The sequence below is a fragment of the Arvicola amphibius genome, chromosome 1, assembly GCF_903992535.2.
Source record: "Arvicola amphibius chromosome 1, mArvAmp1.2, whole genome shotgun sequence".
Lineage (NCBI taxonomy): Eukaryota > Metazoa > Chordata > Mammalia > Rodentia > Cricetidae > Arvicola > Arvicola amphibius.
The window spans coordinates 173,805,224-173,828,970 of NC_052047.1; the positions used below are offsets into that span (position 1 = coordinate 173,805,224).

Genomic DNA, 23,747 nt, shown 5'->3' on the forward strand with positions numbered 1-23,747 from the left:
AAGGCATTTACAGTCTTCATCCAAGAAATGTACAGGGCCAGTGCAGTTGAATTCCTAGTGTTATGTGTTGATGTCACAAACTGTATGAACAAATATATGCACTCTAATTGTATGCATGCATTTAACCTTTTTGTTAAGCTTTGGTTTCCTTAATTATCAAATAATAATAATAGTGCCTACTTCAGAATTCTTGAAATTAACTGAAATAGTGAACATAAAAACACATAGCACAGTGCCTGGCATAGTATAAAGGGTGAATAAATGTTGGGATAATTATTTTTCCTTCAAAGTGTGACAGGTAACTTTATGCCACATTTAAACTTTCTTGTAGATGTGCTGAAAGACATTATGACACCGCCAAATTTAACTGCAGAGGTATGTATAAATGTAACCATAGTGCATTGTGTAACTTAAGACCAATAGACTGTCCTTTACTGCCTCGTTGATAGTTATCTAGATTATTGAGATAAAAATCTTAAGAATGGCCTTTCCTGCCGGGCAGTGGTGGCATGCACGCCTTTAATCCCAGCACTCAGGAGGCAGAGGCAGGCGGATCTCTGAGTTCGAGGCCAGCCTGGTCTACAAGAGCTAGTTCCAGGGCAGGCTCTAGAAACTACAGGGAAACCCTGTCTCGAAAAAACAAAAAAAAATGGCCTTTCCTTTAAAAAGTGAGTTTAATTTCAGAGTTGTTCTTTAGGTCATATAAATCTACCAAAATTGTCAGGAAAGCTATATCAAAGAGTAGATTGAGAATCGGGAGATCACTAGGCTAAACTAAGATAAGGAGGGATTTATTGACTCTTTGAGCAGTTGGTGCCTCAATTACAGGAAGACAGCAGAACCGTTTTAAGCTTTCTATATAGAAGAATGACATAAAAGAGGAAAGATAGAGCAGCTTGGCCCGTTCTGTCCGAGAGCCTGCAGAGACCACCATGGAAGTAAAAAGGAGATGGACACTGTAAATGATGGATGATGTTTGTCATCCAGCATGCACGTTAACCATGCTGAGAACTGTGAAGCATGAAGGACCGAGTGAGAACAATTTACTAGGAATGTTTCTTTTGTAGGATAGATGTAAGCTACTGCTTTTTAGGAAGCATACCACAGTTGAAGTTTACTTAACTTTAAATGTACATTTTTAACAGACTCTCTTGAATGGTCTTGTGTGCCACTGGGGAAATGAGATGGGGAGCACAGTTAGACAGATGACTGAGTGAAAGCTAGCCTGCTACCTATGTAACTGCGTGCCCTCGTGTACCAGAGAGCTCTCTTTTCACAGAGGGGATCAGATGGACAGTTCTTATCCCACTTTATGATGGCTCAGTTGAGATATATCGTAAATTTTTGCATATTAGATAATATAGCAGATAACTAGAACAATATCCATCAGGATTATTATTTTATTTTTTAAATTTTAAGGCAATGTCTCAATGTCCCAGAGTGGCCTTGAACTCCTTCGTGTAGCTGAGGTGACTTCAGACTTCTGAATCTCTGGTCCTCCTGGTTTTACCTCCTAAATTTTGGGATTACAGATGTTCACCTCATCATCAGCTGTATGTTTATGCAGAGCAGGGATTAAGCAAGCACTTGGCAAACTGATTTACATCCCTAGAGTTCTTTTTTTTTCCTCATTTTTTTTTTATTAAAAAATCTCTAGAGTTCTTGTTAGAATTTAAGAATCTCTGTAGACAAGCGTTAAGACAGACCCTAGTGAGATAAAGGTGAAGAGGGCTGGAGCCGAAGCCTTGTTTCTAGACAGATAGCACCGCCTCCACAAAGCTCAGCTCTGCCTATCTGAGGATAGCTTAGATTCTCAATTCATGTGAAAATAATCTGAAACTTAATTTGGTAAACTTTATTACAGTTTTATGCTTTTTATGAGTCATTAATTTCAGGGGATGTATATTTTCACGTATATGCTTTTCAAGCTATGGATATACAATTACAATATTTGTGAGACTATTTTAAAAATAAGACGCTTAGGCAGCCAGAGGCAAGTGGATCTCTATGAGTTCAAGGCCAGCCTGGTCTACAGAGTGAGTTCCTAGACAGCCAGAACTACACACAGTGAAACCCTGTCTTGAAAAATCAATAATAATAATAATAATAATAATAAATATATTTTCATATAACTTATCATAATAGTACTTTTATTATGAGGTATAACATCAGTCTTTTCCATAGTTGACTCTATTAGTAATCTATACTTTCCTTAGAACACGTTTTGTGATGATGCAGTAATATCTGTTACTGCTCCTTCTGTTAGAAGTTACTCCTTGACAAGAGGCCTGGGTGACATCCATTTGGATTCAGCTGTACTGATATGCTGTGTCATGTTCCCTTCATGTAGCAGATTTCTCCTCTGTGGAGCGGGGAGCACAACACTTGGGTTGTGAATGTTTCCTTGTCTAATGAGTACATTTAAGAATTAATAAAAGACTTTTATTAAAAAGCCAGGTTAACAAGCAATAAGTTAAATTTTCCTTAAAGTTAGGCTTCTTTTAAGTAGCAGTAAGTTTATATATAACATTTTTAAAGTTAACCTACTTTTTGATGAAAAATTTAGGATATCTTTTCTTACGCTGAGGTTATTATCTTTTTGCACCAGTTGCACAGTATCCTTTTGAAGACCATAACCCACCACAGCTAGAACTTATCAAACCCTTCTGTGAAGATCTTGACCAGTGGCTAAGTGAAGATGACAATCATGTTGCAGCGATCCACTGTAAAGCTGGAAAGGGACGGACTGGTGTCATGATTTGTGCATATTTATTGCATCGGGGCAAATTTTTAAAGGCACAAGAGGCCCTAGATTTTTATGGGGAAGTAAGGACCAGAGACAAAAAGGTAAGCTGTAATACTTATTTTCCTTTTTCTCTTTGTGGACCCAAGAATTTAGTGGGAAACAGGTTTTTTTCCCCTCTTGCTTTATTGAGGTGTAACTGAAAAATAAAAGTCTGATCTACTTAACAGTGCGCCCATGTGATGTTTTGAGAAATGTTACATTGTCGTTACCACAGCTTTATCCACTTACTATATCCCTCACCCGCTGGCTTCACTGTACTGAGAGCAGTTGAGATCTGCTTGGCAATTGCTAAGCACATAATGCTATATGCTGTTGACTCTTGCTGCTATGCTGTGCAGTCTAGGTGTCTAGCTCCTATTTTTAACTAATAGAAGTTATTTGTACATCTCTCCCTTTAAGAGGTGAGCTAATACCTATTTTTAAATCTTTTTGTTTTGTTGAGGATCTTTCTATATAGTTGAGGCTGACTCTCTGAAGTGTAGCAATTACTGAAATATTCCAGTGCTTCCAGTTTGTAATCAATTCATTTAGTGTTTTTCCTCATGTTGCTGTTTTCTAATAATACTAGCAAACTTACCCACTAATTATAATGGAAATCTTTATAAGGCTTATTTAAGTAAAAGGATATATTTATAAAAATTGTAATCTTAATATTTCAGAGGCATACATGAAAACAAGATGTATTTTGCTGATAACTTGGATGCCATTACCTAGTAAAGCACGATATTCAGTTTCATAGTAAATAAAACCTTTTTCTGGTATGAATATTTTAATATAGTTAACTAATCAAAGATTCATTGATTATTCAGAAAACTAAAGACTGTTGAAAATATATGACATGTTTAGTAAGTAGTACAATTTAAAGCAAAAGCAAATTCTTGTAATGCTTTTTTTAGAGGACCCATTTCTTTGGAAAGTAAGTTGAAAAGTGTTTGATACAAAGAATTTTTGTGCATTTCTTCTCCAAAGAAAAGGCCTAAACTACTCCAGATAAATTGAAAAACTCAGGATAGCAGTGAATGTGGCCCAACACAAGATCATAAACTTACTTAAAGGTTGGATTGTTTGCAATCTTTTGTAATCCAGTTGCATGGTTCTGGAGTGTGGACTTTGTAAATGACAACATCATTTTGCAATGTCAAAGAGTTGTACATGGCTGCTCTAGGAAGTAAGACAACTTTGAAAATTGATTCTAGTATTAGACTTGTTCTTTTGCACTCTCCCTTCCGTCTCCTTCCCATCCTCCCTCTTCTATCCACCCACCCCCCGTCTTTCTTTATTTTTCTTTTAAGCCCTAATTTTATCTAGCTCAGTTTTGGATCATAAATAGAGGTCATCCCTGTTGTGCTCCCGTTTCTTGACAAAGCGTCTTGAGAATCTCTTGATTGAAAGTCTTGGCTCTCATGAATTTGGGTCTTTCACAGAAGTAGGCTTTTCATAACAAATCCTGCATAGGATATAATTTAAAACTTGTGTTTATCAGTAGGAAATTTTTTTGTAACAGACAAGGCTCTTTTAGGATCAATGTGATCTTGTTACCCAGTGCAGCAGTGAGCATAAATACGGTGGCAGAGATCATTTACCTTTCCTGGCGCAGGAGAACCAGAGGTGGTATAGGTAAAGCGTGCCTACAGTGGTGTCCATGCATAGGTGTAGGTAAAGCGTGCCTATGGTGGTGTATGGAGGTTTCTTCCTCAAGAGCAGATCTTTCTTAGCCATTTTTATTTGACTTATTTTTAAACATTGAGATGTTTTCAATACAGATTTTTGAGATTATAATAAAATTATGAGTGTGTGGTGTGTGTGTGTGTGTAAATACAATCAGCTGATATATGTTTTCAGTGCTGACCACTGAATTGGTATTGAATAACTAATTGTACTCTTTCTTCCCAGCTGAAGAATATATCTCCCCCTCTCAGCATTCCTTAGTTGCCAGTAGATCTTTGTCTAGGGTTGAAACCTGGTGAGCTTTTCCCCTTCCATGCTAACATCTATTGTCCTCCTTGTTCAACTCATGTTTGGGAAGTCATGTTGATGAGACTTTGTGTGTAGCCCAGCCAAGTCCCTGGTCCTCCGACTCTTAGTCTTTCTAACCCTCATCTGCAGTGATCCCCAAGCCTTAGGTACAGGAGTTGTGTTATGGATGTCTCAGTTGGGCCTGGAAACTGCATTTTGATCTCTTGTGGTTTTCTGTAATGGTCTCCTGTTGCAAAGAGAAATTACCTTGATGAAGGGTGAGGACTATACTTATCTCTTGGTATAAAAATAAATATTTAGAATGTAGTTAGGGATTATGCTTATTTAGTAAATTAGTGGTTTAAGTTCTTTTCCAAGATCCAAGGCTTTTTTTTTTTTTTTTTTTCCTTTTTTTCTTTCTTTCCGTTTTTCGGTACAGGGTTTCTCTTTGTAGCCCTGGTTGTACTGGAAATTGATCTGTAGATCAGGCTGGCTTCAGAGATCCACCTGCCTCTGCATTCCAAGTGCTGGGACTAAAGTGTGTACCACCACTGCCCATCAGTTGACTAGGTTTCTAGTACCAGGCATAGTTTCTCTTTCTTAAAGAGGATCTTTAAAAATTATTTATAGGGGCTGGAGAGATGGCTCAGAGGTTAAGAGCACTGACTGCTCTTCCAGAGGTCCTGAATTCAATTCCCAGCAACCCACATGGTGGCTCACAACCATCTGTAATGAGATCTGGCGCCCTCTTCTGGCCTGCAGGCATACATGGAGGCTGAACACTGTGTACATAATAAGTAAATAAATCTTTAAAAAATTATTTATATATTTTGGTGGTGGGGACTGGGAGATAGAGGGAAGCAAGGCTATGTCACCATTTTCAAAACCTTTTCCTGACCTTTTCAAATAGGGCCCTATAATATTTGCTGATTATTTATTCATTTTTATGATGTGTATGCATTTTATGGCCTGTCTCATAGTTTTAGAGAAAAATGTTAGTTTTGGAGAAGTGGATGAGATTATTTGATTAAGGTCCTGTGACTGTATTAACCTTATCTCCTGCCATTAAAAGCCTCAGATATTTGGCTTTACTTTTTTTCTTTTTTCTTTTTCTTCTCTCCACTCGTTCTTTTGTGATGGTGAGAATTGAGCATAGGGCCTTACAGATGGGCACACACTACTACTAACTATATCCTCAGTCCTTGTGGAACTGTTTCTGAGATAGTTACCTGCTGCTTTCATCATGTTCAATTACATGACCGACTCCCTCCCTCCCTCCGTCCCTCCCTCCGGCCATTTCTTTTTTCTTTCTTTCTTTTTTTTTTTTTTTTTTTTTTTTTTTTTTTTTTTTTTTTTTTTTTTTTTTTTGGTTTTTCGAGACAGGGTTTCTCTGTAGCTTTTTTAGAGCCTGTCCTGGAACTAGCTCTAGTAGACCAGGCTGGCCTCGAACTCACAGAGATCCGCCTGCCTCTGCCTCCCAAGTGCTGGGATTAAAGGCGTGTGCCACCACCGCCCGGCTCCTCCAGCCATTTCAAAGACTTTTCACTTGGAATGGTCTAGGCTTTTCTAAGCTCTGTTGCCCATCCTGTCTTTCTCCCTTTATTTCTTCAGTATTGTCAGCAATCTGTTGAGGATGGTGAGATGTGAAAATCTCTTGGGAAAGTCCTCCTCATGTTCAAGGATAAGAGTAGAGTTTAGGGGCACTTGAACTTTCCTTTAAGTTTTCTGTTTTCAGTCCAGATTAGCTGCAGGATGCAGGTTAGGTACAGGGTTCAGGTTAGGTGCAGGAGACCCAGGTTAGGAAGCGAGGTCATGTTAATCTGCCAGTGCAAAGACCCTCTATTTATTATAACCTGGTAACAATAGCTTATTTGCCTCTAGAGGGGAAGAGAGGGTGTTTGTGGAAATGACAGGAAGTCTTGGGGACTGTGACAGAGTGAGGCCGACTGCAAAGACAGTTAAGGAAGTATTTGTGAGAGTGAAATGTGAAGCCTCGCCTGTCATTTAATAAAATGTGATCCGTGTGTCCTTAGTAGAACTGCTCGGGCAGCAGGCATTCTCCGTTCTCTTACCATGTCCCCCAAGTGAAGATGTTAGACTAATGTAAATAGAAAATGTAAAGTGGTCCACATTGTTAGAGATGGGGCTGGTACATCTGATGTTTATCTATTGCATTATAAGGAGATTCCTTAAGTAATTTAGCATCTTACAGTTACATCAGTAGGATTTACTGTGCTTAGCTGATGTATATAATTAATACACTGAGACAGTGTTTTGGATAAATTATACACAGATTTTAAAAATACTTATACACATTTCCTACCTTTATTCGTTCATTTATTTAAAGACAGGAAAGAGTTTATGTACAGATGCTGTTGACCCGGCCGTGTTTTGCTAAATGGTTTTATTTGCATTTTAAGTTGTAATAGTTTTAGAAAGCCAGATGCAGATAAAAAGCCTTAAGATACCCCTACCTCAGAACTACTTCTTTATAGAATATGTAAAGGCCCAGAAAAGTGAACTCTTGTGATCAGAATTATATGTACGTGACAGCATTTAGAGTATAAGCAAGTCCCTCGCCATGTTGTTGTTTAGTTTCTTTGTATAGTATCAAGTTTTCAAGTTCTGAACTGCAGAAGGAACTTTGAGCTGTCGAGGATATTACCTCTTTCCAGGCTCTGCTGAAAGGTTCAGTAATGCTGATGTTGTTTGAAAGGCTCCTCAGTCTTATGTCTTTCTTTACGAACAAATGTGTTTAATAAGAACAGGGTGAAATGGTTTGTCTTGTGAATATAATGCTGAGCATTTCCTTACAGTTTTTGCACTTAATTTTCTTAAAACTTTAAATGTAAAGAAAATGAAATCATGACATTTATAGGAAAAGGGCAGACTGAAAGTTACTATTTTAAGCAAAACAAACCTGATCAGAGATACTTGTTTGCTCTCATGTGAAGGACCTAGATTGGAGGTGTGCGTGTGTGCATACTGTCAACTAGAAAGGAGACCTTTGGGGGAAGAGATTTCAAGGGAAAATGGGGAGGGGAAAGTCAGCTACACGACATAATGCAGAAGGAGCTATCTGGGGGAGGGAGATGAATCAGTAGGAAGTGCAGTGATTCCTGTGTGTGTGGAAGTGCCATAATGAGACACATTATCAACAACAAATAAAAAGTAAAACAACCTTTAAAGGCACTCTCATCTGCCTGGTGATCAGAGCGGCAGTGACCTGATGGATGCTTGAGCTTGTTTTCATCACAAGAAAACAGATAAGGGTAAGATAGCTGTTTATCTCAGAATTCTTCCCGAGAAGTGAGTACCTTATAATAAATATAATTGATTACTCTGAGTGATTTCATTCTAAAGCTTGTGACAGTACACACAATGGAATTTTGCTTAAAATGCCATAATAATACCTAGCATTTTGTATGCTAGCTAAGACCCCCCCTCCCCCCCCAGTCTCACATTTACCCACTTGTCATTTAGGTTGAGCCTATGGGTTTGCGTTTGTGTGATTGTAAATGACTGGAGGGGGGGAACACTTTAAAAATTCATTTTGTGGTTTGTGTGGAGTTGATTTTACTTGAATGGCCTTTTTTTGCTGTATTTTCTTAACTTTAACTGTGAAGGCACCATAACAAGCTGAAGAAAACTATTCTCTAGTGAGGAATCTTTTTCATCTTACTTTAAAGGAGGAGACATTTGGCATATTGTTTTGAAAAATTTGTGGACTTTGCATAGCTTCTCGAAATACTGTGACTAGGTCTTGACATATAGACATGGTGCAGATTTGATATACAAGCTAATCATAAAATACAGCATTTCATTCTTAATGTCCAAACAATGCTTTAGGTTTTGAATGCTGCAGAGAAGTCCAGCAGTTGATACTTCCTATAAAGAAAAATGTCTCAAGGGAATCAGATAACTGCTCAAGGGAACAAAGACTCATATCTTTTATTTAGTCAAACAAAACAAATATATTACTCCATTTCCCTGGAAATTATTTGCTTGTATAGTTGATATTTTACTTTATTTATTTATTTTTTTGTTTTTGTTTTTGTTTTGTTTTGTTTGTCTTCCAAGACAAGGTTTCTCTGTGTAGTCCTGACTGTCCTGGAACTCACTTTGTAGACCAGGCTGGCCTCAAACTCAGAGATCATCGACCCGCCTCTGCCTCCCGAGTGCTGGGATTAAAGGCATGCGCCACCGCCACCTGGTGATATTTCTCTTTATGAAAGTGTGGCAAATTGTTCAACTGCAAACCATGAGGTGCCCACCCCATGCTCCGAGTCACCTTCCGGGCTTGTTCTCACTTGTTCTTTGCTGTCTGCCTATGCACTTAAGCGTCAGGGCTGCAATACATAGTTTATATTATGTAAACTATGAAGAAAGAGGGAAAACCTTAGCAATGCTGGTGAGTGTATATTTTGGAATGATTTCCCAAACTTCTGCATTAAAGACACTGTTGTTAACCTTAATTAGAGTCACTGCCCTCCCCTGCCCTTGAATAATGGCAAGCAAAATAAGCTTTAATTTATTTTCTTTTTCTTTGCTCCCAAATTAGTTATTTGAAAAGTGTGTGTGTGTGTGTGTGTGTGATGAGCTCAGTACCTTGTCAAGTTTACTAAAATAATAATGATAACTTTCATGCCAAGGGATTTTATTATTTTCTCTGAGGAGTGAAGTTTTATAACCTATCAGTTTTTTTATGTTTTATTTATTAAATTCCCCATATCATAACCTTATGAAATTTTCTTGCTTGCTCTTTATTTCAAGCCAAATGAGCTATGGTTACTGCCCTTAAGCAAAACAAAACAAAAAATTCTTGTAATTAAATTTCCTGTAACATCAGTTGTCAAGGGGTAATGTGTTTCCCTTTGATATATACTATTTTAGCCTATCATCCAGTCCATAGGTTCATAAAGTTGTGCAATTTTTATTTAGTTAGTTTTTGGTTTTTCGAGACAGGGTTTCTCTGTAGCTTTGGCTGTTCTGGAACTAGCTCTTATAGACCAGACTGGCCTCAAACTCACAGAGATCCACCTGCATCTGACTCCCTAGTGCTGGGATTAAAGAAAGTTGTGAAATTTTATGCTTTCAAAGATTTAAGCAGTTCTTACTTCAAAGTACATCTGCAAAGATCAAGCTGTCCTAAGTCAGTTTCTCTTCGTCATACTCAAAATCAGGTTTCCTAATTTTGAACCCTATATTCTCCCTGCTATACTAAGTTCTACTTAATTTTTTCTTTTTGTTTTTGATTCCTAAAATAGAAAATAACGCCAAAAAAAGGGAGGGGGGAAGAAAAAGAAAAATCACTGCTTTAAATGTGTGAGTTTTCCAGTTTTGGGTTAGAGAAATTAAGCTTAAATAGAAGAGGCTATTTCTTAATAGAACCTGTAAGCTCAGATCTGGAGCTAAATGTTCAGCAGATATCCAGAATCTCTCCTTTCTTTTCTCTCCCTTTTTTCCTTCCTTGCTTATGTTTATTTCAGAAAGGCTTTTGTAAGTGACGTCCGCTGTGGTCCCATAGCTTCAGGCTGGCATTCTAACTGCTTCAACTACAGAGGGAAGAGAGCTGTAGTTTGAGTAAAGTTTCCAGAGCAGGTTCTGATCTCCCTGGATTAAAGCATGTACCTCACTTAGAACCAAATATTCTTGCTAGGGAGTGGGATCCTCTGATTGGCTCATCTATCTGAATTGAAGAATAGGGTTCAACACTTTCAAACCACACAGAGAATGGTAGCTTCTGAAAGAAAAACCCAGGTAAGGCAAGAATGATGACTAGAAATGATCTGCTTCACTTTGTCTCAGAGATTCCGTAGATCACGTCTCACCACTTAAACTAAGTTATGCCTCATAGAACTCAAGCTTGATAGTACTCCAAAGTTTAGCGATGTTATGGCCTCATTCAAGGCACATAGTATTCCTGTTTTAAGTCACCCGAGTCTGAGTCATGAAGATTCAGATACTGGTTTTGAGCAAAATAATTAATCATGTGTAGCATGTTAAAAATATTTATTAAAATAGAGGCAACAAGGGATATATTTGGGTAATCCCAGTACTTGGAAGATAGAGACAGGAGGATCAGGAGTTCAAAGTCATCGTGAGATACTGCAGCATGATTGAGGCTAGCTCTGCCTTGGTGTGGGGGATATCGAGGCTATAATGATTAGCTATGGTGTTAAAAAGGCCTTTAATCTCAGCTATTTGGGGGTTGAAGCAGTAGGATAACCACTCTGAGGCCAGAGTCTTAAATGAGACCCTGTCTTTAAAATAATACGTGGCTGGGCGGTGGTGGCGCCTGCCTTTAATTCCAGCACTTGGGAGGCAGAGGCAGGCAGATCTCTGTAAGTTCAAGGCCAGCCTGGTCTACGAGAGCTAGTTCCAGGACAGGCTCCAGAGCTACAGAAACCCTGTCTCAAAAAAACCAAAATAAATAAATAAACAAAATATGTGATAATATATACCTTGCAATGTTATGAGAATGATAGAAATCGATTTTGAATATTGGAAAGTAGCTACAGTAATTACTATTTTGTGTTATAACAATAATACCCAAGCTATAAGAACCACATTTCTTATTGAATTACTGCCTTGTGATTTATTTTGATCATTCAGAAATGTCAATCTCCCTTTTCAAGCAAATACTTTTAGATTGAAGCATTTACATTATTAATAAGTTTAGAGATGGAAAATGTTTGCCAGTTCACTAGAAAAGTTTGTTCAAATAGAAAGTGCTTTAAAATCCAAGTTGTAAATTTATCTTAGAGAAGATGATCTAGACTAAATGCATGGAAGATAAACATATATTACAGATTGTGTTGTGATATGTTAATCTAGTATAGTAGTCTTGTGACAGTATTACAGATCTTAAAACTGTTTGTAATTCATACTCTTTTGTTTGTTTGTTTGGTTGGTTGGTTGCTTTTTTTGAGACAGGGTTTCACTGTTCAACAGTCCTGGCTGTCCTGGAAGTCACTTTGTAGACCAGGCTAGCCATGAACTCACAGAGATCCACCTGCCTCTGCCTCCCAAGTGCTGGGATAAAAGGCGTGTGCCACCACCACCTGGCCTGTAATTCTTAAATCTGTTTTTCAAGAGTCAACCAATGTTCTCTGTGTAACAGCTCTGTCCTGAAACTCACTCTGTAGACCAGGCTGGCCTCCAGTGCACAGAGATCTGCCTGCCTTTGCCTCCTGAGTGCTGGGGTGAAAGGTGCGCACCACTACTGCCTGGTGCTGTGCTCTCTTTTACCTCCATAATTGTCAATGGCAACTTGTGTGCTGAACTTGCATAAATAAAGTTCTCTAATGTGCAGTTTACATTAAATTTAAATTTTTTAAACTTTAAGGATACTCCTTAGAGTTAATATTTGTGACTGCAGTATTTTTTAAAAAGAAAAATACAGAGAAATAACATTTCAAAAAACAGAGATTTTTTTTTCTTTTTTGCACATGGTGCTTCTTAAGCATCTGTAACTCTAGTTTCATGGGTTCCAATGATTCTGGTTTCTGTGGGCACCGAGCATACCCATGGCGCGCGTGTATGTGTGTGTGTGTGTGTGTGTGTGTGTGTGTGTGTGTGTGTAGGTGTAGGCAAAACACTTGCACATATAAAATTAATGTTGCCGGGCGGTGGTGGCGCACGCCTTTAATCCCAACACTCGGGAGGCAGAGGCAGACGGATCTCTGTGAGTTCGAGGCCAGCCTGGTCTACAAGAGCTAGTTCCAGGACAGGCTCCAAAGCCACAGAGAAACTCTGTCTCAAAAAACAAAAAAACAAAAAAAAAAAAATTAATGTTAAGAAAACTAAGTGTGTGTATATATATGTGTGTATGTACACACTTATCACACACTTATATATACATACATACATGGGTTCTGGGTCCTTCATGCTTGCAAGGCCAGTACCTTATTGATTTAATCATCTCAGCCTGTATATGAGTGTGTGTTGGGGGGTGGATTTTATGTACTTCTGCCTGGTCTGGAACTTACTAAGTAGTCCTAGTTTGAACTTCATAGTAATTCTGTCTCAGACTCTTCTGTGGTAGGATTACAGGTGTGGGGCACCATACCTGGTTAGGGTCCTCTTTTAAATATCATGTGACTTACATCTTTTAAACATTCACCTCATTTTTTTCTAAGCGATTTCATGCTTCCCTAATTTCTTCAAGGAATGACTAGCATAGGAATGCCCTTTAGTGTAAGTGGAGTTTTTCATCTGGACTGCTGGCCAGCTCCCAAATAACCACACAGAGACCTAATCTTAATTATAAGTGCATGGCTGATAGCGTAGGCTTGTTACTAACTAGCTCCTTCTTACAACTTAAATCAACCCATTTCTATTAATTTGTGTGCTGCCATGTGCCTCATGGTTTGTTACCTCATCTTTTACATGTCATGCTTTCTCTGTGCATCTCCTAACAGCTCTGCCCTTCTTCCCAGCACCTTCTCTGCCCTGAAATTCCTGCCTAGCTATTGGATAGTCAGCTCTTTTATTAATCCAAATCAGAAGGTACCTTGGCAAAGACACATCTTCACAGTGTACAGAAAGATAAGCCTTTAGTACCTCTGCCAACAGGTTGTTGCAGCTATTATTCAGCTGCGTGTTCTTTGTTGGGCTCCAAGGTTAGACTCATGTTCTGCTTTTCTGCATAAAGGCAGTAAAGGCAGCACTTTTCTCTCTAGTGTGCTGATTCTGATATGCTTTGCTAAGAAAGTAGGTAAACAGCTTTGTGAAGAATTATGTGCCTAATGAGTCCATCTTTGTGAGGAACCTTGGGTATAAAAAGCATAGCTATAGTACAGAGGCCATTGGCTGTTACTTTAGATATGCAGTGGCCTCTGTTTATTGGGTTCATAGATCAAAGCAGTATTTAATGTTTGAACAAATGAAGTGTTTAATCAGTGCATTTTTAAGAATGGCTGATATTTTCCTTTCTTTTTCTGTTGCTTTCATTGATTCTAATATTGAGTTAGAATTGAGTGTAGTCACTTAGAGAAACTTTGGAATAATCCAGTTATCATATCATTTTAGTGCAGTAACTTTAATGAAATTTTTCTTTTAAATTTGACTTCCCTTTTTTCTTTTCCTGTCCACCAGGGAGTAACTATCCCCAGTCAGAGGCGCTATGTGTACTATTACAGCTACCTGCTAAAGAACCACCTGGATTACAGACCAGTGGCGCTGCTTTTTCACAAGATGATGTTTGAAACTATTCCGATGTTCAGTGGCGGGACTTGCAGTAAGTGCTCCAAATTCTCGTGCTTCTGTGTGCTGGAAATATCAAAATGTATATGTAAAAAAATTAGAAATAAACATACCTGGTTAAAGCTTACTCAGGAGACTATATTTCTGAAGTGTTGGAATTAATTAGTTCAATGGTTCAGCTCACTGGGCTAAGAAAGCTAAGAATGGTGAGCTTTAGTGTTCTTGAGAGTTACATTTATGGGAGAAATGTTGTGTATTATAACCACCAACTACAATCTCCCTTCTGACCAAATAACTGAAGGATACTCTTAGAGGCCAGCATGAGAGTGGCAGTGGGAACACCAATTTACTGGTCTTGAGGCAGGAACCAAGCCCATCTGAGGGAGACAAATGTTTACAGTCACGATGACGGAAGAGAGAAGCAACTGCAGCAACCTCCTTACAAAGAGTACTTACAAAAAGCCTTTCAAAGAGTAAGGGTGTGTGAGTCAGAAAACCTGGGTTTAGCTCTTGGTTCCAGCCCTTGGCCAGTGAGCTGGCCATGTCATCTGCCTTGCTGAGTTTGCTTGTCAGTAAAATGAAGAGATCCTGGATTCTGATCCTCCCTTGATAAGTACTGTCATGACATTGCTATCTTCTGTGATCCCTCTTTTACCTTAGCAGCTCTCTGCCTACCTTGTATCAGCCCACCGCGATCATTTTGATCTTGTTCTCTTTGCCTGTTGTTCATGACTAGAGTTCTTAGCAACATAACTCTAGGATTAGGAAGCCCAATACCTGGACCCATGGCAGTTGTTTAATGAAAGGAGAATGTATGGTGGGATGTATATGGAAACTAAGTGGAAGAATTTTATTTAGCCCCAGAAGACCAGGCTGCTGCACCATCTCTTGTTCTGTAACAGTGTTTTGACACTGAATGTCATAAGTGTCACCTGGGAGTAGTCAGTCATATTTTATACTATTTGTATTTACAACGTAATGCCATAGTTTCAGATAGATGTCACTTATTAGAATTTCCTATTTTATGGATGCTTTACAATTTGTTAGTGATTTTAGTTTTTAGCTTTAAGCTAATTTATTTAGGTAAATTAATTTGTTCTCTCTGAAATAATTTATATGGAGAAAATTAATTTCTAGAAGTCATCTGTTTTTGTCTGATGGGTCTGATTACCATGTGTGTGACAACTTAATCAGAGGTTCCAGATTTATTAATATAGCTTGTTGGAAAGTTCTAAGGAACGTCACTGATCATATCAGTATAATTTTAAAAACCTGTGTACAGGGCACAGTGGACTTTTGAACGTGATTGACCTAGGAACATTACCAGATTCATAGAAAAGAGGAGAAAGATTAAAACTGAATGCTCTTCCTATGGTTTATGTATCAGTATAAGAACCAAGTGAGTGATGCAGAGTTAATTTTAGGAGCCAGGCAGTGGTGGTGCACACCTTTAATTCCAGGACTCAGGAGGCAGAGGCAGGTGGATTTCTGTGAGTTCAAGGCCAGCCTGGTCTACAGGGTAACAGAGCAAGTTCCAGGACAGGCTCCATGACTAGGAACAGGCTGGGAAACCCTGTCTCAAAAAAGAAAAAAAATACTATTAGGTACTTAGACTCCTGAATCTTACGAAGTCAGTTCTACTTTGCCTGTTTGCCTGTCTGTGATTAAACACTGTTTTGTTTGGCTTTTGGTTTCACAATATTGTTTTTACCTCTCTAGGCTTAAAATTATTGACTACTTAATTTCTTTTAAATTTTCTAGTTACCTATTTATGTGCTGGGATTTAATACTGTATATTGAAATTATATTAAAGTACCGCTCATGGCAGTGTCTATAAATTATAAATGCTATGTTCATAAAAGGTTTTTGGAAGCTGTTAATTTCATGGGAAAGGTCTGCCAATTGGAAAGCATGTACAGCTCAGATTGGCGTAGGAAATGTTGCAGGCAGTGGGAAGTAGGTTAACCTGAAGCACAGCAGCAGGAAACGACCTGGACAAGAAGCGAAGGTGTGACTGTTACAGGATCTTGAGTGTTGATGTCATGGTGACTTTTAGGGACTATAGCCATGTCTTAAGGACAGTCGTATTTTCTATAGAAAGTTGTGCTAGTGGTTGGGGGAGTAAAACCAGCTATGTGACTTGCCAGATGTTTCTAGAGCAATGAAATGGGCTTTGTTTGGTTTTTCTTTAGCTGTGTATATCCAGAGATTTTGTTAAAGTTTTTGATCTTACTTAGGTGGATGATTCACAGAAAGATGAAAAGTACATTTGAAATTTGGAGTCATAAATATTATCACTTTGGCTTTAAAGTTGTTTTAAATCTAATGAAAACAAGTTCTTCATGGGAAGACGTGCAGTGAGGCTGGAGGTTTGTCTTGGGTGCAGTACTTGACTAGGAATGGAAAGCACAAGGCTGTGCGGAAGATGCTGTGTTTAGATCGTTGGTGGATATGAGCATAAATTCAAGTCTAGGTGAGAGATCATATTTGTTTGGGAGAAACATCAGGAACAAGATAGTAATTTAGCCTTATGGTTGAGTATGTTGTTAATGTAGGAAAGGGTGAAGACTGAGAAAGGGGAAGAGCAAGGTTCAAGAAAAAGAGACAGTGTCATGAAGCAGATAAAACTAGTAATGAAAACTAAAGTATCTTCTGCCGTTACCAGGAGCTGGCAACATTTTTCTTACTTGATTATTGTCTTGGTGTTTCTTTTTTTTTTTTTTTTTTTTGGTTTCTCGAGACAGGGTTTCTCTGTAGCTTGAAGCCTATCCTGGAACTAGCTCTTGTAGACCAGGCTGGTCTCGAACTCACAGAGATCCGCCTGCCTCTGCCTCCCGAGTGCTGGGATTAAAGGCGTGCGCCACCACCGCCCGGCTTGTCTTGGTGTTTCTAAGTGAAGGAAAGTTTTAGTGTATGGGTTATAAATATTAATAAGGAAGAGCAGTATGCTTTTCTGTTGGGATACACTCTCCTCAGGAAAGCATACTTCTCATCTTTGTTTACTGGTTCTAGATCTTGTCATTTCTTTAGAACATAATTAACGTATCAAATGTTGTTTCAAATGTATAGGTTAGAAGTCAAAAGAACTCTAATAGCATTAGAGTTTTGTTGTTAGGACTTCATCCCAATGTGAAACTCATACCAGTGATTTTTTTTCTTAGTGGCTTTAGGAAATGCTTCATTTATTCGTTTCTTTAAAAACTTTATACTGTTTTATTGTGCATGACAGCCAAGGACACTCTCCTTAGTTAGTGTTCCACCTCTGTGAAAAGACACCACGGCCATGGCCGTCTTCAGCATTTGATTGGGGCTGGAGAAGTAGCTGAGGGTTCTACATATGGATCTGCAGGCAGCAGGAAGAGCAGAGACACTGGGCTTGGGTTGAGCTTTTGAAAGCCAAAGCTTCTCCCCAGTGACATACTTTCTCCAGCAAGGGCACGCCTCCTAATTCCTCTCAAGCAGTGCCGTTCCCTTATGACTAAGCATTGAAATATATGAGCCTCTGGGTGCCATCCTTATTCAAACCACCATAGACACTGAGTTAAAAATCGCTCAACAGCCCTCCTCTTCAATGCACGTGGTGCACTCATGCACACACACAGTAGGGACCAGGGTCTTACGTGCTATAATGGTATATTATTTGTGTTTTAATAAAAAAAAGCTTGCCTGAAGGTCAGTTTAAAGCAGCCACATTAATCAACCATACAGGCCAGGCAGTGGCTGAGCACACCTTTAATACCAGCAGCTATACTAGTTAGCCAGAGAGGTCTGGGGTATTGGTGCACACCTTTAATCCCAACACTAGAGAGGAATATAAGGTGGGATGAGACAGGAACTCGCTCTCTTTCAGTCTAAAGATTTTATAAAGGTAAGGGCTCTCTAGTGGCTTGGCTGCTTTGCTATTCTGATCTTCTGATTGAACTCCAACATCTGTCTCTGGGTTTGTATTATCCATGCTACAGTGTACTAGGCAAGTACTCCACTACTGAGCCTCTTCCTCTATCCACACCGCTCTTAGGGCACCACTGTCCTCCATGTTTCTATTAGTTTTCAAATCCTAAAGGCAGTAGTATCAGATGCTGAACTAGTAGACTAATTCATTAATAAGATTATAAGGCATTTTATTCTGATAATTTTTAACCACAGTATTGAAACTATGCTTTGTTCATTTGCTTCATGTTACAATTCATTATTGTATAGAGCTTTGTAAACTGTCTCCTTGCATTTGCACTTTGAACCTTTAGTCACAGAAATGAAATGTATTGGCATTTTGTTGGTGTAATGTTTCTTCCTTTTGGGTGGGTTTCCTGATAAATGTCTTGTAAATCCATGTTAGAATAACCCCATATGCTTTGTTAAGGGTCCTGTTTTCTATGAGATGAGTGCTGTGTTATTGCTTTTATATGTTAAATATGTAGACTCTGTGTGTTTATTAAGTTAGAAATTTCACTTAGATTGGTTTGACTTTTGCATTTTCTCAGTCATTCGTCACATTGATTTAAAAAAAGTTTCATCTTGAAAGAAGTAGTACCTTTGGTTGGTATTGATATTTTTATGCCACATGTCTACATACAAATCTTCTAATTTGAACATACTAATGTCCTGTTTATCTTTAAATGAATTTGAGTACATCTTAGAAATAAAAGGGCCAGGCAATTTGTGGTTACACACCCTTTCATCCTAACACTTCAGAAGGCAGATGCAGGTGGATTCTGTGAGTTTGGATCAGTCCTCTTCTACAAATAAGCTCCAGGACAGCCAGGGCTACACAGTGAAAACCTGTTTCAAAAACCCAAACCAAAATAAACCAACCAAACAAGTGAAAAACCCCACAAAACAACACAAGCATCTTTTCCTTTCCACATCTATAATTATCTTTGTGAGTTGCTAATCAAATCGTGATGCTTTGATGATGGGAAGTTGAACTTAAGCAGTAATTTTAAAAACAGACCCGGATATGGACCAAATAATCGGTAAAAAGCAGTGCTTAGAGGGAAGGAGAGCCGTGCTGTAGTTCCCCTTGGAGGCCTGCTGCTTTTCCTGCGGACATGTAGGATAGTTTCCTTTCTTTTTATCATGATTGTGAGTTTCCATACCTTTAACATAAATGTGGGCCACCACCCCATGTGAGTATGGGCAGCACAAACTGGGCTCAGAAAATACGAAGTCCAGGAGGAAACTTGGTTGTGCATGCAGAAAGAGTTAGAGAGACAGGTGGGAAGTGCATATATGGAATTCTCAGGGAATTAATAAAGCAAAATAGTACATACGTGGAACAGAGGTCAAAGAATGATGATCAATATTTTGTATTTATAAATTAGAAATGCTTAGGCTTATGTTGCACAGTTTATTTAAATTTTCTTGTTATATTGCCTTTATGCAGCTTACAAAAGTCCTAAGAAGTTGTTTAAATTATTTATGCTTAAGGTAATTGTGGTGGATCTTTTGCCTAATTTTAATGTAAAGCTTTGATATTAATATGTTGTTAAAGTCTAGTCTTGGGACTTACTATTTAAGAAGTAGCAATTGATTTTTTTTATCTGTAATAGAACTTTACATAAAGGTTCAAAGTGGAGTGATCCTTATTTGGAATGAGTGGTTTTGTTTTTAATGCAATTTTTCTGTTAATGTGTTTTAGATCAGCAGTCGATATGAAGAATTATCACTTTATGTTTACTTCTGTTACTTTATCATTAAAATAGTTTCTGATCATCTAAGTTTATTGTGAAATGACCATATGTGTATTTAACCATGTAGATCCTCAGTTTGTGGTCTGCCAACTAAAGGTGAAGATCTACTCCTCCAATTCAGGACCCACACGGCGGGAGGACAAGTTCATGTACTTTGAGTTCCCTCAGCCATTGCCTGTGTGTGGTGACATCAAAGTAGAGTTCTTCCATAAACAGAACAAGATGCTCAAAAAGGTTTGTGCTTCACTTCTGTTGGGTAGAAATAGCCGTCCTTAGTGACCTCAGGCCTTTTTAAAAAATGTATGGTATTTCTTCGCTGTCCACTGAGCTCTGATGGATTTCTTGTTAGATTTGCAGACAATATACCTTGTCTCACCTGTGGTATTGATGAGACATGTTTAAGCAGTATCTTTGTGTGTTTTTGTTTTGGGTTTGCTCTGTGATATTATGCGATGATACAAGCTGAGTTTTACCCATTTGGGTTTATGTTTATCGAGACTGGACTATTTTACATTTGTTTCCCCAGATTCGCTGAGAGTTTAGTCAGTATTACTTAGTTGAAAGAAATGACAACAAAGAAGTAAATTAAAAAAAAAAAGAAATACTAATACTTAGACATTTATGTTCAGAATTACCGAGGCTTGGGATACTCTTAAGAGAAGGCCAGTACTCAGCTGTACTATCCTCAGTTTGGAGTATTGTGAACACTTAAGATGCGTCTGAAGTGTAGAAGCTTTAGCTAGTAGAAGTGATGCCCGTGAAACACACAGGACAGTGTATTGCCAGAAAGGGGTTCATCTTCTCAATCTTTGGATTTTTTTTTTTTTTACAAGCAATTAAAGGAAATTTCACTTACTGTAAAACTTTTCAATGTTAATTTGATTTATCGGGAGAAATAGTTCTGTTTTCTAGGATCTAAGTAGTTAAAAGAGAAAAATCACAAACATACCAAATTAATATTTTTATCATAGACTCATTTTCTACCTCTACTAAAGGGGGAAAAGCTAAGTTTATCTCGATATCTTTAAGTTACTGTTTGTTTGATTTTGCTTTTGAGACTACAATAGGTGTAAGCCAATATTTCAAAAATCAGGTAATTAGAAAGCTCTGGTTTCTCTTCCTACTTCTTATAAAATTCTGGTTCACGTAAAATTGTGTGTGTGTGCATTTTTCCTACTGATTTTCTTTTTGTTAGTGTTTATTTGTTTGTTTGTTTGTTTGGAGATAGGTTCTCACTTTGTAGCTCAGGCTGGCCTGGAACTAAGTAGCCCAGGTTGCAAGTGTTGTGATTATGGGCGCACCAGCACACTTGGCTTTATGTTGTCTTTTTCACCATTTCCTTGTACTTTAAGGAATGTGCTATTTTTTACTTCAGATCTCAGTTGCACACTTATGTATATGAAACTGAAGATTGAATATTTATATTTGTATATCCTAGATTACTTTACATAAATTTGCATTTATTTTAGATTTTCCTGACTTAGTTACGTTCCTGTTTTGATTTAAATAAAAACAATTTCAGAAAATTAGTACACACCAATGAGCTACATTTTGGAAGTTTAAATAATATTACCTTTTTTTCTAAGTAAAATATAATTGCTAAGTTAACAACTTTGCTAAAATAACTGAGATCGCCGGGCGGTGGTGGCGCACGCCTTTAATCCCAGCACTCGGGAGGCAGAGGCAGGTGGATCTCTGTGAGTTCGAGACCAGCCTGGTCTACAAGAGACAGGCTCTAAAGCTGCAGAGAAACCCTGTCTCGAAAAAACAAAACAAAACAAAAAAACAAAAACAAAACAAAAAAAACAAAAATAAAATAACTGAGATCAATAAGGTTTTTAAAAGGCTTATCATGGACTGGAGAAATAGCTCAGCAGTTAGAAGCACTGCCTATTCTTTTAAAGGACCGAGGTTTCATTCCCGGCACTTATAAGTTGGCTTACAGTCATCTGTAACTCCATTCCTAGGGGATCTGAATTCCTTTCTGGGCTCCATGGGTACCAGGCACACACACAGTACACATATGTATATCTAGGCAAAAATGCAGTTGCTAAATTTCCTTAGGGAGCTGGTACTAACCTTCTTAGACGTCTGTGGCTAAGACATCTGAACTTTGCTTCTCTCTACATCACATAAATTCAAAACATTTTTAAAATCCAGTATTAGAATAGAAAATATTTTAGAGTTTTAATAAGTTACCAGATATACACGATTGATTACATTTTCATCTGAAATTTGAGTGAAAGAAGATTTAGTGAATAAGAATGTGACATTCTATAAGTTGTTTGTCTTCACTTAGAATACCAGCTTTTATGTGGTTTATTATGTTGACTATTTGTGATACATTTTTAAATAAGTGAAACAAATATTTTTTTCCTTTCTTAGGACAAAATGTTTCACTTTTGGGTAAATACGTTCTTCATACCAGGACCAGAGGAAACATCAGAAAAAGTGGAGAATGGAAGTCTTTGTGATCAGGAAATTGACAGTATTTGCAGTATAGAGCGTGCTGAGAACGACAAAGAGTACCTAGTACTCACCTTAACAAAAAATGATCTTGACAAAGCAACAAAGACAAGGGCCAAACCGATACTTTTCTCCAAATTTCAAGGTCAGTTAAAGTCATTTTTGGGGTGGGAGCTTATGTTTTATCTTAAGTGTGTAGCTGGAGAACTTGGCTTTGCTCATTTCAAACTATTCATGTGTTACTACTCTTCTGTTTGGAACATTCCCACAGGGTTGCCTCGTCTTTCCTGTTCTCTTTATTGCTCTATGTGTTTGTGCCCCTTCTTTTCTTCCTCCCCTCCTCACTTTAGCCTTTCCCTTCTCTGTTTTTAATTCTGTTGTATTTGTTTCATTCGCATGTAACAAACTTAACCATAGGTTATAAACATAATAGTACTCCTCATACTTAAACTAGAGATAGGTAATTATATGTGTCAAGTGAAAATAATATTCAAAGTCTTTGAATCTCAAGTTTAAGTTTCCTGTAGAATCCCCAGGTTTTGATTTCTTTTCTATAAATTTATATTTCTGTCAACCATTTTTCTGCTTTCTGTTTTTTTAGATAGGGTCTTGCTGTGTAGACCCAGGATGGTCTTGAACTGGCATTCCTCCTGCTTCACCACTTGCTTTTAAATGTATTTCTTTCTAGTTTTACTGTCTTGATATTTCTCTGGCAGTGCACCTCAGTGCTTGCCTAACTAGAGCATGGGTGATGCCCTGAGTTCAACACCAAGTACTACAAAAACAATCCTTAAAAATAAAGTATATAGCCGGGCGGTGGTGGCGCACGCCTTCAATCCCAGCACTCGGGAGGCAGAGGCAGGCGGATCTCTGTGAGTTCGAGACCAGCCTGGTCTACAAGAGCTAGTTCCAGGACAGGCTCCAAAGCTACAGAGAAACCCTGTCTCGAAAAACAAAAAAACAAAAAAAATAAAGTATATAAAAGAAAAGGTTATTGTACATGAAAGCTGTTTTCTTTGTTACTGTTTCTTTGTTACATAAATCAAGGTAAGTACAATGAAACATAGAACTGGCAAAGATGGCCTGATACATAGAGAGAGGTCTGAATGAACCAGGCAGACTCGCAACAGTTTGGGAAAAGGAAGAGTAGGTGCAGGAATCCTAGGCAGGAATGAGCTTGATAGACTGGAGTGGACAAAGTCAGTTTTACTGAAAGCGAGTCCCAAGGAAACCAGTCTTGTTGTGATGATACGGAGTGTTCAGTATAGAAAAGATGTAATTTGAGTTTGCCTTTAAATATTCAGTTAACTTCCTTAAATGAGACTGGTTAGGAAACTAGGAAGAAGGATAGAAGAGGGGATGAGTGGGGAAGTGAGCTCATTGGCAGCAAGTTAGCGTAGATGAGAGGTAGTGGGGGACCTAAATGCTCTAAAGACATGGCAGAAAGGAGTGATAAAATTAGTAAAATTCTTGGAAGGGGGAGCTTAAAGCCAATGTTAGTTGTAAGAAATTTTATATATAATGGCTTAGATAATGGGAGAGAAGCTACAGATAGAGTGAAGATCCGGTTTAAATCCAGCCTCCTGTCTGCTGTTCACCAGGTACCGTCCGTTAACATGTTG

General features: G+C 38.1%; 1 protein-coding gene across 1 annotated transcript in view; it reads left to right on the forward strand.

Annotated features, from left to right (window-relative positions):
* Pten (phosphatase and tensin homolog) overlaps window positions 1-23,747 on the forward strand; it is a 73,259-nt gene that overhangs the window by 44,612 nt on the left and 4,900 nt on the right. The window contains 6 exon segments of the mRNA XM_042054466.1: window positions 332-375; window positions 2,609-2,847; window positions 13,862-14,003; window positions 19,727-19,893; window positions 22,045-22,242; window positions 22,244-22,270. Of these exon segments, the coding sequence (XP_041910400.1) occupies window positions 332-375; window positions 2,609-2,847; window positions 13,862-14,003; window positions 19,727-19,893; window positions 22,045-22,242; window positions 22,244-22,270 (817 nt within the window).